At 39.7% G+C, this 17,346-nt stretch overlaps 1 protein-coding gene across 1 annotated transcript; it reads left to right on the plus strand.

The window, feature by feature from the left end:
- Nucleotides 1-8,498: 8,498 nt before the first annotated feature.
- On the plus strand, nt 8,499-15,166 carry LOC123485006 (zinc finger protein 154-like). The gene is made up of 2 exons (XM_045215842.1): nt 8,499-8,643; nt 14,859-15,166. The coding sequence occupies exons 1-2, from the start codon at nt 8,535-8,537 to the stop codon at nt 15,161-15,163; spliced, it is 414 nt and encodes a 137-aa protein (XP_045071777.1). The 5' UTR covers nt 8,499-8,534; the 3' UTR covers nt 15,164-15,166.
- Nucleotides 15,167-17,346: the final 2,180 nt, after the last annotated feature.

Below are 17,346 nucleotides of genomic sequence, written 5' to 3' on the forward strand. Positions count from 1 at the left end.
AGCCTCTAAACGTTATTCCTCCTCATTTGGCTTCGCACTGATCATTTTATGCATTTGTTAATTTTCCTTTTTTAAATTATTTGGAAAGAAATTCCTTTACCGTAATCGTCGTTCAGAGGATGAGGCGGAAAATAAAAACATCTGCTGAAAAATATAAAAGATATTTAAAATAAAATATTTAGTTTCCTCTTAAAATATCATTCGGAGAATCGTAGATTCTTTAGTAACGAGTTTCTGCTCATTCTTTTTGGTAGCGTTTTTTTCTGTGTTGGAGATTCAGGGAGAGTTTGGTGCATTTTTCTCCATATTCCGTCCAGTTTGCTTTATCTCTGTCTAATAGATTACATCAGATAGTTCCGGAATAAGTTCCTCCAGTTCTTTTTGGTTTTTCCTCTAACCTATTCTGTGTCTCTGTAGCATTGTTTTTTTATTGCTGTCTACCTGTACTATTAGTTCATGTGTTTTCCCTTGTTAGTCTTTAGACAGAAACTGCTTTTTATTTATTATTGATGAATATTGAATTGAATGACCTCTGAAGGTACATTTGAAGGTATCCCAAACAATAAGGGGGATTTGCTGAACCTATATTGTACTGGAAAAATTCAGTTATAAATTAATTTCTCTTAGTTAAGAATAAATTGTCCTCCAGTAGACTTTTATCAGATTTCCAATATCATCGTCCACGTGGACGTTCTGTAAGAGTTAGGTGATAATTAATATCATCAGACCTTTTGAGTTCCTTTGTCCATGACAGAACATTATTTCACCACCCCATTCCTTTTTCCACGCAACTTCATCTAAGGATGTAGAGTGAGTTTCCTGTAAACAGTAGAGTGAGTTTCCTGTAAACAACGCAACTTCATCTAAGGATGTAGAGTGAGTTTCCTGTAAACAACCCAACTTCATCTAAGGATGTAGAGTGAGTTTCCTGTAAACAGTAGAGTGAGTTTCCTGTAAACAACGCAACTTCATCTAAGGATTTAGAGTGAGTTTCCTGTAAACAACGCAACTTCATCTAAGGATGTAGAGTGAGTTTCCTGTAAACAACGCAACTTCATCTAAGGATGTAGAGTGAGTTTCCTGTAAACAACGCAACTTCATCTAAGGATGTAGAGTGAGTTTCCTGTAAACAACGCAACTTCATCTAAGGACGTAGAGTGAGTTTCCTGTAAACAACCCAACTTCATCTAAGGATGTAGAGTGAGTTTCCTGTAAACAGTAGAGTGAGTTTCCTGTAAACAGTAGAGTGAGTTTCCTGTAAACAGTAGAGTGAGTTTCCTGTAAACAGTAGAGTGAGTTTCCTGTAAACAGTAGAGTGAGTTTCCTGTAAACAGTAGAGTGAGTTTCCTGTAAACAGTAGAGTGAGTTTCCTGTAAACAGTAGAGTGAGTTTCCTGTAAACACTATATGTCATATTCCTTTTCTTTTAGCTACATAAAGACTGATCTTCTTTTCTTGTAATCTGCTAAACCGTTACAATTATACCTGGCTATACTTATTTCACCCCTTACTATAACTAGATACTATTCTCAGTCTAAATCTACCACAATTTGTGCTTGTAAAGTTACTGCCGTAAGATGTATTATGATGGTCAGAAAAATAGAGATTTCCAAAATGTCTGATGTTTAGAATTCAAGAAACAGCTCCTAGCAACATTTTGTTTGATTCCCCGTTTGCCCGTTTGCCTGTGAGCCCAATGCCACAGATGGTAGAAAATGGAGTCAAGATATTATATGTGCAGTAGATCTGAGTAGGTTGATGTGTGTGATATTGGATGTGATTTAGTGAGGGTGTGTATGATAATATACAGAGGACCTATGGATCTGAGTAGGTTGATGTGTGTTATATTGGATGTGATTTAGTGAGGGTGTGTATGATAATATACAGAGGACCTATGGATCTGAGTAGGTTGATGTGTGGGATATTGGATGTGATTTAGTGAGGGTGTGTATGATAATATACAGAGGACCTATGGATCTGAGTAGGTTGATGTGTGTTATATTGGATGTGATTTAATGAGGGTGTGTCTGATAATATACAGAGGACCTATGGATCTGAGTAGGTTGATGTGTGTTGATATTGGATGTGATTTAGTGAGGGTGTGTATGATAATATACAGAGGACCTATGGATCTGAGTAGGTTGATGTGTGGGATATTGGATGTGATTTAGTGAGGGTGTGTATGATAATATACAGAGGACCTATGGATCTGAGTAGGTTGATGTGTGTTATATTGGATGTGATTTAGTGAGGGTGTGTATGTAATATACGAGGACCTATGGATCTGAGTAGGTTGATGTGTGTTATATTGGATGTGATTTAGTGAGGGTGTGTATGATAATATACAGAGGACCTATGGATCTGAGTAGGTTGATGTGTGTGATATTGGATGGGATTTAGTGAGGGTGTGTATGATAATATACAGAGGACCTATGGATCTGAGTAGGTTGATGTGTGTTATATTGGATGTGATTTAGTGAGGGGGTGTATGATAATATACAGAGGACCTATGGATCTGAGTAGGTTGATGTGTGTTATATTGGATGTGATTTAGTGATGTCTGGGTGAGACTGTGTCCAAAATAAATAAATAACCCGGACAATTTGCATGGTTGAGTGTCTATGTGTGAAGCATGGAGTTAGTATAGCCTGATGATAACTGTAATCCATATCGTATCGACATCGTAGTTGCACCATAGCTCCTGAGTGGCGCAGTGGTCTAAGGCACTGCATAGCAGTGCTAACTGTGCCACTAGAGATCCTGGTTCAAATCCAGGCTCTGTCGCAGCCGGCCGCGACCGGGAGACTCATGGGCGCGCACAATGGCCGGGTAGGGAGGGAATGGCCGGCAGGGATGTAGCTCAGTTGATAGAGCATTGCGTTTGCAACGCCAGGGTTGTGGGTTTGATTCCCACGGGGGGCCAGTATAAAAAAATATGTATTCACTAACTGTAAGTCGCTCTGGATAAGAGCATCTGCTAAATGACTAAAATGTAAATGTATAGCTACATTAAACATCATTTTCATAGAAGAAAAAACCCCACATCCAAGCATTTCCATAGTAATTGACGTTTCACGTGATCATGAAAGAGACATTGCATTACTATAGAGACGTATTCACTACAGTACCAATGTATCCCGTGCAAGATGTTATTATTCCCCAGCGTCCCTGTTCTGATATCTAAACATAGATAAACGTGTAGACAGACATACAAAAGATAGACAAACAGAAAATATATGAAATTATAGAAAAGTTCTCAACAATAGAGAGGAGAGAGGGGGAGAGGAGAGAGGGAGAGGAGAGAGAGAGAAAAGAAAGAGGGAGAGGGAGAGAGAGAGACGGAGAGAAGAGAGAGACGGAGAGAGAGAGAGGGAGAGAAGAGAGAGAGGGAGAGAGAGAGAGAGAAGAGAGAGAGGGAGAGGAGAGAGAGACGGAGTGAAGAGAGAGAAAGAGAGAGATCAAGCGTGTGTGCGCTTATCAACTCCATAGTGTTCAGATATTGACAGTAGTTTTTTCCGTAACGTTAAATTTAGTAGAGCCATGGTGTTATGGAGTTGTGTCTCCATTTATAAAGAGTTTGTCCACAATGAGAACGGCTCTGTTGCCTCTGGAGAGGATACGGTTGACTGGTTTTGGAAAGTTGTGACTCGCAAAATTTGGTTTATGGTAGAACAATCTCTGCAGCACTCCACCAATCAGGCCTTTATGGTAGAGTGGCCAGACGGAAGCCACTCCTCAGTAAAAGGCACATGACAGCCCGCTTGGAGTTTGCCAAAAGGCACCTAAAGGACTCTTAGACCATGAGAAACAAGATTCTCTGGTCTGATGAAACCAAGATTTAACTATTTGGCCTGAATGACAAGCGTCACGTCTGGAGGAAACCAGGCACCATCCCTACGGTGAAGCATGGTGGTGGCAGCATCATAGCGTGGGGATGTTTTTCAGCGGCAGGGACTGAGAGACTAGTCAGGATCGAGGCAAAGATGAACGGAGCAAAGTACAGAGATCCTTGATGAAAACCTGCTCCAGAGCGCTTAGGATCTCAGACTGGGGCGAAGGTTCACCTTCCAACAGGACAATGACCCTAAGCACACAGCCAAGACAATGCAGTAGTGGCTTCAGGACAGGTCTCTGAATGTCCTTGAGTGGCCCAGCCAGAGCCTGGACTTGAACCTGATCGAACATCTCTGGAGAGATCTTTGTTGAAGCACCTTTGGCAACGATTACAGCCTCGAGTCTTCTTGGGTATGACGTTACAAGCTTGGCACACCTGTATTTGGGGAGTTTCTCACATTCTTCTCTGCAGATCCTCTCAAGCTCTGTCAGGTTGGATGGGGAGAGTCGCTGCACAGCTGTTTTCAGGTCTCTCCAGAGATGTTCGATCGGGTTCATTTCTGGGCTCTGGCTGGGCCATTCAAAGACATTCAGAGACTTGTCCAAAACAGTTTGGACCTACACAGTACTGTTACACCATGTAGGAGCAGTTTGGACCTACTCAGTACTGTTACACCGTGTAGGAGCAGTTTGGACCTACTCAGTACTGGTACACCATGTAGGAGCAGTTTGGACCTAGTTGCCTTATTGGGATATTATCTGTTCGTTTGACTGATTTCCTAAATGCAGATGTGCAGTAGTATGGTAGGTTGTTTTAAATTCTCACTCATTAAAGATATTCACTAATCAACACCAGTGGCGGCTCCTGAAAAAATTCTCAGGAGGGGCAATTTTTCTGATGATTTAGGTGACCTACACACATTTTAAAAAAGATATGTCCAGCAACAACATGAAGACAGGGGCAGCATATAAGTCAATACCAGAAGCATTTATTGACTGATCTGGGGAGATGGATTCCAGTTTCTGTGACAGATTATAAATAATCTCTGATGCCTTTGTTATATTAGCTTTTGGTTGAATGTACTGTCGTAGTAAATATATAATGTTATAGCTTGGTCTGACTAAAATCTTGTGCATGACCCATTTTGTGTTGGGCGTTTGTTTCTGTTCCTATCCTATAACAATGGACAAAAAGAGTCCTATCTTGTCAGCCTTGTCAGCGGGTGGCCAAGGAGTGGTGATCCTAGCTGACCTAAGACAGGACACTTTTGCTTACTCGCGTGCACGAACGAGTCCGTGCACGCGATTCCCAGATATCTTTACCTCTGAATAAACTGCCTTTATTATACCATATCCACCCTGTCCAAAGTCTCTACTTGGTCTCAGTTCTCCAGTAAACTTGTGATTATCAACAGTACACAACGGTAACAAACAATTGGGAACTCACGGGGCAGATAGTAACCACTTAAAAGGAAGCGATTCCCAAACCTTCCATAACAAAGCCATCACCTACAGAGAGATGAACTTGGAGAAGAGTCCCTAAGTAAGCTTGTCCTGGGCCTCTGTTCACAAACACAAACAGACCCCACACAGCCCCAGGACAACAACAACAACAACAACAACAACAACACAATTAGACCCAACCAAATCATGAGAAAACAAAAAGAGAATTACTTGACACATTGGAAAGAACAAACAAAAAAACAGAGCAAACTAGAATGCTATTTGGCCCTAAACAGAGAGTACACAGTGGCAGAATACCTGACCACTGTGACTGACCCAAACTTAAGGAAAGCTTTGACTATGTGCAGACTCAGTGACCATAGCCTTGCTATTGAGAAAGGCCGCCGTGAGGCAGACCTGGCTCTCAGAGAAGACAGGCTATGTGCACACTGCCCACAAAATGAGGTGGAAACTGAGCTGCACTTCCTAACCTCCTGCCAAATGATGACCATATTAGAGACACATATTTCCCTCAGATTTACAGCGATCCACAAAGAATTCGAAAACAAACCCAATTTTGATAAACTCCCTTATCTACTGGGTGAAAAACCACAGTGTGCCATCACAGCTGCAAGATTTGTGACCTGTTGCCACAAGAAAAGGGCAACCAGTGAAGAACAAACACCATTGTAAATACAACCCATATTTATGTTTATTTATTTTCCCATTTGTACTTTAACTATTTGCACATTGTAACAACACTGTATATATACATAATATGACATTTGAAATGTCTTTATTCTTTTGAAACTTCTGGAGTGTAATGTTTACTGTTAATATTTATTGTTTATTTCACTTTTGTTTTACTATCTACTTCCCTTGCTTTGGCAATGTTAACACCACGTTTCCCATGCCAATAAAGCCCTTAAATTGAATTGAATTGATAGTAAGGTCGCAATGCACAGAAAGCAGTTCAATGTCGGGGTACAGAGTCGCTCTCTTACCAGGATCGCGGTCCGCTCTGACCAGGGTGAAGGTGGCCGGCTCCACTTCTCTGTCCGGGACTCTGTCATCCAGCCAAGTCTCCCAGCTGTATTGGGATTACGAGCTGCCTGCAGCGTTTTCATTATTTAGTCCGTTCGTAGCGGGTATGTACACGATCAACAAGATCAGTCCAAAACCGAAAGATTCAGTTCAAAGCAGATGTTTGCAGAATGTTTGTAAACTAAGTCTACAAATTAAAAACATAAAATAACGCCACACTGCAGGTCGCAACAGAGACGCTGCTAGCCGCCATTGTCTTAGTTACGTTCATGGTTACGTCACGTATGACGAAAGCGCGTAAGTGCATGCCCACAGACACCCATAGAGAATGTATTGAAAGCTTTGAAATTTGAAAAAAATAGATTTTACATGACAGGCTATGAGAGACTTCTAGGCGTATTTTCAACTTGACTGAAATCGCCCCAAAAACGGGCGAGGCCATTTGAAGCACGACTTTAGCCTGATTTGACATTTAGTGGCTGGCAGATCGACGTGAACACTGATAACTGCTGTTGCCGTGATATAATTGATTAGAAAAAAAATCCCTTCCTTTTCCCGTTTGGCAGTGCGTCGCCCATATCGCCCTATTGAACACACCGCCCATGATCAACACATGCTTCTCTTTGTACGTCTCAATATAATATTATTTAATGAAATAAATGAAAAATCAACTTTTTGTCTCAAAATAAAATGAACATTTCCCTTGACTGTGTTACCCTTCCCACCCAGCAGATGGCGATGTGCCTGTTTCAGGCGATGCTGCCAGTGTGACGTATAATCTAGTGGACGGGACGCTTCTTCAACAACAACAGCTAGTCAATCACCTCCGTAGCTTCATAGCCAAAAAAAACATTGAAGCTCTTTAAACTCTTTCGGTGTATATTAGCCACTGTGTTTTAAACACACTTGTCGTATCTACTTGCTAGTTACCCTATTTAATATTTACGTTGTTGTTAGTCAGCTAGCTAGCTGGCTGGGTAAATTAGCACCAGCCTAGTCACTAATGCTAACTAGCTATCTAGCTAACATCCCAACCATGAGCTCACTAAGCTACTCTCCTCCTTCTAAAGAAGAGGAGGTCTGCTGGACGGAGAAAGAAGCTCTAGTGAAAGAGCTTCTTTCACCCCATTCACCCCCATTCTCATCGACAGGGGCTGTAGTGGAACAGGTTGAGAGCTTCAGTTCCTTGGTGTCCACATCACCACGAACTATCATGGTCCAAGCACACCAAGACAGTCGTGAAGAGGGCACGACAAAGCCTATTCCCCCTCAGGAGACTAAAAAGATTTGGCATGGGTCCTCAGATCCTCAAAAAAATTCTACAGCTGCACCATCGAGAGCATCCTGACTGGTTGCATCACCGCCTGGTATGGCAACTGCTTGGCCTCTGACCGCAAGGCACTACAGAGGGTAGTGCGTACGGCCCAGTACATCACTGGGGCAAAGCTCCCTGCCATCCAAGACCTCTATACCAGGCGGGTGTCAGAGGAAGGCCCTCAAAATTGTCAAAGACTCCAGCCACCCTAGTCATAGACTGTTCTCTCTGCTACCGCACGGCAAGCGGTACCGGAGTGCCAAGTCTAGGTCCAAAAGACTTCTCAACAGCTTCTACCCACAAGCCATAAGACTCTGAACAGCTAATCGTGGCTACCCGGACTATTTGCACTGCCCCCCACCCCATCCTTTTACGCTGCTGCTACTCTGTTACGTATTTATGCATAGTCACTTTAACTCTACCCACATGTACATATTACCTCAACTACCTCAACTAGCCGGTGCCCCCCGCACATTGACTCTGCACCGTTACCCCCCTGTATATATAGCCTCCCCTACTGTCACTTTATTTTACTTCTGCTCTTTGTTTTTCTCAACACTTTTTTTTTTGTTGTTGTTTTATTCTTACTTTTTTGTTTAAAATAAACGCACTGTTGGTTAAGGGGCTGTAAGTAAGCATTTCACTGTAATGTCTGCACTTGTTGTATTCGGTAGCATGTGACCAATAAAATTTGATTTGATTTGATTTGATTTGATTTGAAGAGGAGGATGTCACAGTAAAAAAAGAAGTAGAGGTTGAGGCTGTTACCGTGAAAGAAGAAGAGAAAGACGTTAAATTGACCGGAAGATGAAGAAGCTTTTAGATTGAAAGAGGAGGAGGATGTTACAGTGAAAGAAGAGGGAGACGCGTTCAGAGTGAAAGAGGAGGAGGAGGAGGAGATGACTGTCGCAGTGAAAGAAGAGGAAGACATTTTTGGAATAAAGGAAGAGGGGGAGATTACTGTCACATTGGAAGAAGAAGAAGAGACTGGAGATCTGATTAACAACAGTGAGTAATATATTAAAAACAGGAGCACAAACTCTGCAGTTGTTGAACCGATGTGTGGTTTTAAAGGGCCATTCTAATGAAGGTCTACACTTTAATATGTTGTTCTGTAGGAATTGTTAAATCTACAAAGAGTGGGGGCGGCCAACAAAACGTTAATGGATCAAATGCTTCACATTATATATTTCACTACCTTTGTAAACATCTGAATATCTCTTTCTGTAGTGCTTTACTCAGTGTCTGTGCTTGACATCACATAAAAGCATAAAACAACTCGTGTGTGACTCGTGTCAAGACAAAGAAGGATCATTTTGATCTGGATTAAATGTATTTAAAAAATAATTACTACAGGTTATTTAAAATCCTTAAGAGCTTATTGACCCACCCGTGCGTCAATCTAAGTAACATAATGAAAAATAAACTCCATCAAAATCCGTCAGTTGAAGCTAGAGATATTGAGACGTAGCATGGGCTGAGTCTTAATCCACCACATCTGCCTATGTTGGAAGTAAGGGGTTAAATATGTCGAAAAAATATTTCCTGAGTTTTCTTATATCTCCATCGTTAAGACAGTGGATGAGTCAAATGACCCTCCATCGTTAAGACAGTGGATGAATCAAATGACCCTCCATCGTTAAGACAGTGGATGAATCAAATGACCCTCCATCGTTAAGACAGTGGATGAATCAAATGACCCTCCATCGTTAAGACAGTGGATGAATCAAATGACCCTCCATCGTTAAGACAGTGGATGAATCAAATGACCCTCCATCGTTAAGACAGTGGATGAATCAAATGACCCTCCATCGTTAAGACAGTGGATGAATCAAATGACCCTCCATCGTTAAGACAGTGGATGAATCAAATGACCCTCCATCGTTAAGACAGTGGATGAATCAAATGACCCTCCATCGTTAAGACAGTGGATGAATCAAATGCATTATTATCTAAATATTGAACAAAATGTGGGCTACAGAGAGAAAAATAATTGTTCAATTTGAAGCCATATGGCATAAAATATTACAAGCACTGGAGATATTCAAAGGATGAGGAAGGAGAGAAAATCAGATTGTGAGACAAACAGGATGGGTGGATATGGTGGGAACATGTGGGTCTGAGCAGGTGGGATGTCAATGTTTGTAGTAAATGTTTAGTTGTCAATTGTCTTTGTCTAAGTATGTCGTTGTAGTAAGAAAAAGACAATCTTTCAAAAACAAACAGTATATATTTTAAAAAAATAGAGAGATATTCACGGGTCCAAAAGACAGTTCGAAATTAATTTAGCCAACGAAAGAATTTCTACAAAATGAAACAAAACATACATAAAGAACTGGTTTAGATTCTTAAATAGACCTACAATAACAATAATAATAATAAAACGAATCATAAATACGAAAATAAATCATACGAATTTGAGAAATTGCATCAAATCTGAATAGCGAGTTGAACAAAGTTTTCTCATCTATAATCAGCTAAAACGTTTTCTAAGAATTGAAAAATCTGTCGATGTGCCCTTGAGCAAGGCACTTAACCCTAATTGCTCCTGTAAGTCGCTCTGGATAAGAGCGTCTGCTAAATGACTAAAAAAATAATAATACAAAAAATAAAACATTCCCCTTGTAGACTTCTTTTCACTCCTCCTCTAACTGTCGTTTAGTTAAATGAAAAAGGCCTCCATCTTCGCAATGAACAGTAACCTAGGCCAAGGCTCCGTTCACTCGCTCCCTCTCTCTCCTCAGGAGCAGGCGCACGTGACGTGAGCAGCCGGAACCAGTTTCAGCTGGACATAAGCTGTACGTTTTATTGTGTTGCAATGGTCTGACACAGATAACAAGCTCCACGCGGTCATCAGGAGGGGTCCAGTCGGTAAATACATTTTAATTGCACATACCCCAGACTCGTGGCAATTATATCAGATCCAAGACAAAAGTCAGAATTTAGGACCCGGATCCCGGGTCGGATCTAGGAATTCCGGGTCTGTTAGACCTATGCAGACCTCTAGCACCAACTCCTCTGTAAAGTACAAATGAACAATAAAAGGGGACATGAATAGCCATGCTAGCCCAATGACGACGTGTGCAGAGAAAAGTACAGCCACTAGCTAGCATGTACAGCATTCACAAATCAACAGATACAAAGTTAATGACTGACAGGAATACATATCACAATATCATGGTGGGAAACCATTATAAAACACTGGCAGTAATATCAGGAATGGAACTATTCAGATTCTGGAACTATTCAGATTCTGGAACTATTTAGATTCTGGAACTATACAGATTCTGGAACTATTTAGATTCTGGAATTATTTAGATTCTGGAACTATACAGATTCTGGAACTATACAGATTCTGGAACTATTTAGATTCTGGAAATCTACAGATTCTGGAACTATTTAGATTCTGGAACTATTCAGATTCTGGATCTATACAGATTCTGGAACTATACAGATTCTGGAACTATACAGATTCTGGAACTATACAGATTCTGGAACTATACAGATTCTGGAACTATTTAGATTCTGGAACTATTTAGATTCTGGAACTATTTAGATTCTGGAACTATACAGATTCTGGAACTATACAGATTCTGGAACTATTTAGATTCTGGAACTATTTAGATTCTGGAACTATTTAGATTCTGGAACTATTTAGATTCTGGAACTATACAGATTCTGGAACTATACAGATTCTGGAACTATTCAGATTCTGGATCTATTCAGATTCTGGAACTATTCAGATTCTGGAACTATTCAGATTCTGGAACTATTTAGATTCTGGAACTATACAGATTCTGGAACTATACAGATTCTGGAACTATACAGATTCTGGATCTATACAGATTCTGGAACTATTCAGATTCTGGATCTATACAGATTCTGGAACTATACAGATTCTGGAACTATACAGATTCTGGATCTATACAGATTCTGGAACTATTCAGATTCTAGACCTATACAGATTCTGGAACTATTTAGATTCTGGAACTATACAGATTCTGGAACTATTCAGATTCTGGAACTATTCAGATTCTGGAACTATTCAGATTCTGGAACTATTCAGATTCTGGAACTATTTAGATTCTGGAACTATTCAGATTCTGGAACTATTCAGATTCTGGATCTATACAGATTCTGGAACTATACAGATTCTGGAACTATTCAGATTCTGGATCTATACAGATTCTGGAACTATACAGATTCTGGAACTATTCAGATTCTGGAACTATACAGATTCTGGAACTATACAGATTCTGGAACTATTTAGATTCTGGAACTATACAGATTCTGGACCTATACAGATTCTGGAACTATTCAGATTCTGGAACTATACAGATTCTGGAACTATACAGATTCTGGAACTATTTAGATTCTGGAACTATACAGATTCTGGAACTATTCAGATTCTGGAACTATTTAGATTCTGGAACTATTTAGATTCTGGAACTATTTAGATTCTGGAACTATTTCGATTCTGGAACTATTCAGATTCTGGAACTATTTAGATTCTGGAACTATTTAGATTCTGGAACTATTTCGATTCTGGAACTATTTAGATTCTGGAACTATTTAGATTCTGGAACTATTTAGATTCTGGAACTATTTAGAGTCTGGAACTATACAGATTCTGGAACTATACAGATTCTGGAACTATTTAGATTCTGGAACTATTTAGATTCTGGAACTATACAGATTCTGGAACTATTCAGATTCTGGAACTATTTAGATTCTGGGGAATTATATCAAATGAAATTCAACACGTGGACTGTTTCAACTTATTTCTGAAGTCTCCAAAAAAACAAACATTTCAATTTATTATACTAAAAATGTCAAGGGTTTGTCACACAGTTCCTTAACTGTTTAATGGTAAAGCAAGCATTTATCCAGGTAAGCATTGACAGATTCCAATGGCAAACATAAAGATGGCAGAATTCAGATATGACGTCATTGTTTTTTTCCACTGAGTTTGTAAACTACAATTCAATGTGCCAATAAATCAGCACAATAAACTTTTTTAACTTCTTTATTTTTGGGGCGTCTTGAAGCTAAAATAGTTAATGACGACACTAAAAAAGGAGTAACGTGGAGGAATGTACAATACGGCCAACTTAGCAAAAAAAGGAATTAGTGGTAAGTGCAGAGGGCTGCCATCTCTATGCGTCTCCGCCATTGATATTGATGGTATAAAGGTACAAATATTATGAAAATTATAAAAATCTTGAAATCAGTCATGACAAATAAAGGGACATTCCGTATACAAATAAACAGTTTCCGTCCAACGTTATACACAATAAGCATTTATATAAAATGTTTCTAGTAATCCTGTTTACGGACTGATGGCTGATTCTGATAAATGCAGAAAATTGCCTTTTCAAAATAAAACCTCTACCACAGCGAGCATGTTATTTTTGTGAAGCATATTTTATTCTGAGTTCAGACATAGCTCAGTTGGTAGAGCATGGCGTTTGCAACGCCAGGGTTGTGGGTTCGATTCCCACGGGGGGCCAGTGACTACAATGTAAATAACGTTTTTATGTGAAATTGACTTCTAAGACAATTTACATTGTTGTTCCCAACTCACTTCATTCACGCTAAACAGGGAGGCTCGCTTGGCTGGTGCTGGATCACATGATCAAATACATCACTGGATCTATCACCTGTTCTAATCACTGTTCAACTGAAGACCCATCTTAACTTAACCCCTTATGTACCATTCTAGCCCCATCTTAACTTAACCCCTTATGTACCATTCTAGACCCATCTTAACTTAACCCCTTATGTACCATTCTAGACCCATCTTAACTTAACCCCTTATGTACCATTCTAGACCCATCTTAACCCCTTATGTACCATTCTAGACCCATCTTAACTTAACCCCTTATGTACCATTCTAGACCAATCTTAACTTAACCCCTTATGTACCATTCTAGCCCCATCTTAAATTAACCCCTTATGTACCATTCTAGACCCATCTTAACTTAACCCCTTATGTACCATTCTAGCCCCACCTTAACTTAACCCCTTATGTACCATTCTAGCCCCATCTTAACTTAACCCCTTATGTACCATTCTAGACCCATCTTAACTTAACCCCTTATGTACCATTCTAGACCCATCTTAACTTAACCCCTTATGTACCATTCTAGCCCCATCTTAACTTAACCCCTTATGTACCATTCTAGCCCCATCTTAAATTAACCCCTTATGTACCATTCTAGCCCCATCTTAACTTAACCCCTTATGTACCATTCTAGCCCCATCTTAACTTAACCCCTTATGTACCATTCTAGCCCCATCTTAACTTAACCCCTTATGTACCATTCTAGCCCCATCTTAACTTAACCCCTTATGTACCATTCTAGCCCCATCTTAACTTAACCCCTGTATGTACCATTCTAGACCCATCTTAACTTAACCCCTTATGTACCATTCTAGCCCCATCTTAACTTAACCCCTTATGTACCATTCTAGCCCCATCTTAACTTAACCCCTTATGTACCATTCTAGCCCCATCTTAACTTAACCCCTTATGTACCATTCTAGACCCATCTTAACTTAACCCCTTATGTACCATTCTAGCCCCATCTTAACTTAACCCCTTATGTACCATTCTAGACCCATCTTAACTTAACCCCTTATGTACCATTCTAGCCCCATCTTAACTTAACCCCTTATGTACCATTCTAGCCCCATCTTAACTTAACCCCTTATGTACCATTCTAGACCCATCTTAAATTAACCCCCTTATGTACCATTCTAGCCCCATCTTAACTTAACCCCTTATGTACCATTCTAGACCCATCTTAACTTAACCCCTTATGTACCATTCTAGCCCCATCTTAACTTAACCCCTTATGTACCATTCTAGCCCCATCTTAACTTAACCCCTTATGTACCATTCTAGACCCATCTTAAATTAACCCCCTTATGTACCATTCTAGCCCCATCTTAACTTAACCCCTTATGTACCATTCTAGCCCCATCTTAACTTAACCCCTTATGTACCATTCTAGACCCATCTTAACTTAACCCCTTATGTACCATTCTAGACCCATTTTACAGGGATTACCCATGAATCATGACTATCAACAAATCAGCATCCAGGATCCACATTTACGGTTTTATAATGAGGGATCTAGTCTGGATTAAACTTCATAGGAAGAAGAGCAGGAGATTTCATTTAGGTCTCTCTGTTTAACTAAATACTCTGTCTTTGGCAGGAGAGAGACCAGACTCTCATTCTGACAGACGCAAGAAGAGTTCTTCGGGGGAACCAGACCCAGAGACGGCCAAACCAGTGAGACGACACCACTGCTCCCAGTGTAGTTTGAGTTTTAAGTGGTTATGGAAGCTTATACAGCATGAGGGGACACACACATGGGAGAAACCACACCACTGCTCCCAGTGTGGAAAGAGATTTACCCTGTTAGGGAACCTGAAAAAGCATAAAGGAATACACACAGGAGAAAAGCCTTTCCAATGTTCCCTGTGTGGAATGGATTTTACCCACGATCAGGGCACCTAAAATCGCATGGTAGGACACACACTGGGGAGAAACCACACCACTGCTCCCAGTGTGGAAAGAGATTTACCCAGTTAGGGAGCCTGAAAAAGCATAAAGGAATACACACAGGAGAAAAGCCTTTCCAATGTTCCCAGTGTGGAAAGAGATTTTCAGGTTTACAGCACCTAAAATCACATGAGAGGACGCACACAGGGGAGAAACCACACCATTGTGCCCTGTGTGGAAAGGATTTTACCCAGTTAGGGAACCTAAAAACGCATGAGATGAAACACACAGGCGAAAAGCCTTTCCAATGTTCCCAGTGTGGAAAAAGATTTTCACGATCACAGGAACTAAAATCACATGAGAGGACACACACGGGGGATAAACCACACCACTGCTCCCATTGTGGAAAGGGTTTTACCCAATTAGGGAACCTGAACAAACACAAGAGAATACACTCTGGAGAAAAGCCTTACCACTGCGCCCAGTGTGGAAAGCGTTTTACCCAGTTAGGGAACCTGAACAACCATAAAATAATACACACAGAAGAAAAGCCTTTCCAATGTTCCCAGTGTGGAAAGAGATTTACCCTGTTAGGGAACCTGAAAAAGCATAAAGGAATACACACAGGAGAAAAGCCTTTCCAATGTTCCCAGTGTGGTAAGAGATTTTCACGATCAGAGCACCTAAAATCACATGGTAGGACACACACTGGAGAGAAACCACACCACTGCTCCCAGTGTGGGGAAAAAGATTTTCAGGTTTACAGGAACTAAAATCACATGAGAGGACGCACACGGGGAGAAACCGCACCACTGCTCCCATTGTGAAAAGAGTTTTACCCAGTTAGGAAGCCTGAACAAACATAAGAAGAGAATACACTCTGGAGAGAAATCTTAACATACTTTCCTGGACAGAAGACCTTAAATCACATGACAGAATAGAGAGGCTGTGTTCTGACTTATTTATTTATTTTTAAATGAAATCACATTGTTTATGATATTGTCCCCTGTAGCTCAGTTGGTAGAGCATGGCGCTTGCAACGCCAGGGTTGTGGGTTATTTTCCCACGGGGGGGCCAGTATGAAAATGTATTGACTCACTAACTGTAAGGCTCTGGATAAGAGCATCTGCCAAAATGACTAAAATGTAAAAAATATGAAATCCTACTCAGAAATAGGCTTACTTTTGTTTGGATTTTTTCCTCTCGAGACATGATCACGTCTAAAATCAAATTACAATTTTAAAAAGTTTAATTTGGATTGATGGAATGCAAGTACTGAATGAACCGTCAGATGTTCATTATATGATTTGGATATTTAAAACATGTAAATGATTAAATTGATGAATCCAATGTGTATTTCTTGATTTTAACCTTGAAACCTCTTTAAGTTAGTTATTGTGTGTTCTAGTTTTCAAGCTAAAGATGGATGGAAACTACTGTGTTCTGACTTATGTTTTTATGTTTATTTTTAGTAATGAAATCATGTTTATATGAAAAATAGGCTTTTACTTTTGTTTTAGTTTCCTCTCAAGAATGTCTAAAATCAATTTACTATTTTTATTAATAATTTGGATTGATAGAATACAAGTACTGTATGAACCGTCAGATGGTCATTATATGATTTTGATATTAAAAAATTTAAATAATACAATAGATTAGTGGAATGTGTATTTCTTGATTTTAACCTTAATCTCATGAATGTAGTAGTTGTGTTTCATTGAGTTAATTTGTGTAGTCTTCTCTTCAAGCTAAAGGTGTATGAAAATTTGATTACGTTGTTCTGAAGAACACTCACTACCTCATGAATGTTCCCAAAAGTATTATTCCATCATGTCAGAGGTGCTGATTGTATAAAGCATTTTATTAATGCAACTTATTTTTTAATATAAATCTGAAAATAAATAGCATGTTTAACGCCATTAGTGAATGTTCATTATATATATATATATATATATATATATTATATATTAGTATATTATATACATCTATGTATTGTTACAGTGGCTTGCGAAAGTATTCACCCCCCCCCTCCCCCCTGGCATTTTTCCTATTTTTTTTGCCTTACAACCTGGAATACAAATAGATTTTTTGGGGGGTTGTATCATTTGACTTACACAACATGCCTACCACTTTGAAGATGCAAAATAAGTTTTGGGGTGAAACAAACAAGAAATAAGACAAAAGATTCTCGATTGGAT

Source organism: Coregonus clupeaformis, unplaced genomic scaffold, assembly GCF_020615455.1.
Source record: "Coregonus clupeaformis isolate EN_2021a unplaced genomic scaffold, ASM2061545v1 scaf0530, whole genome shotgun sequence".
Lineage (NCBI taxonomy): Eukaryota > Metazoa > Chordata > Actinopteri > Salmoniformes > Salmonidae > Coregonus > Coregonus clupeaformis.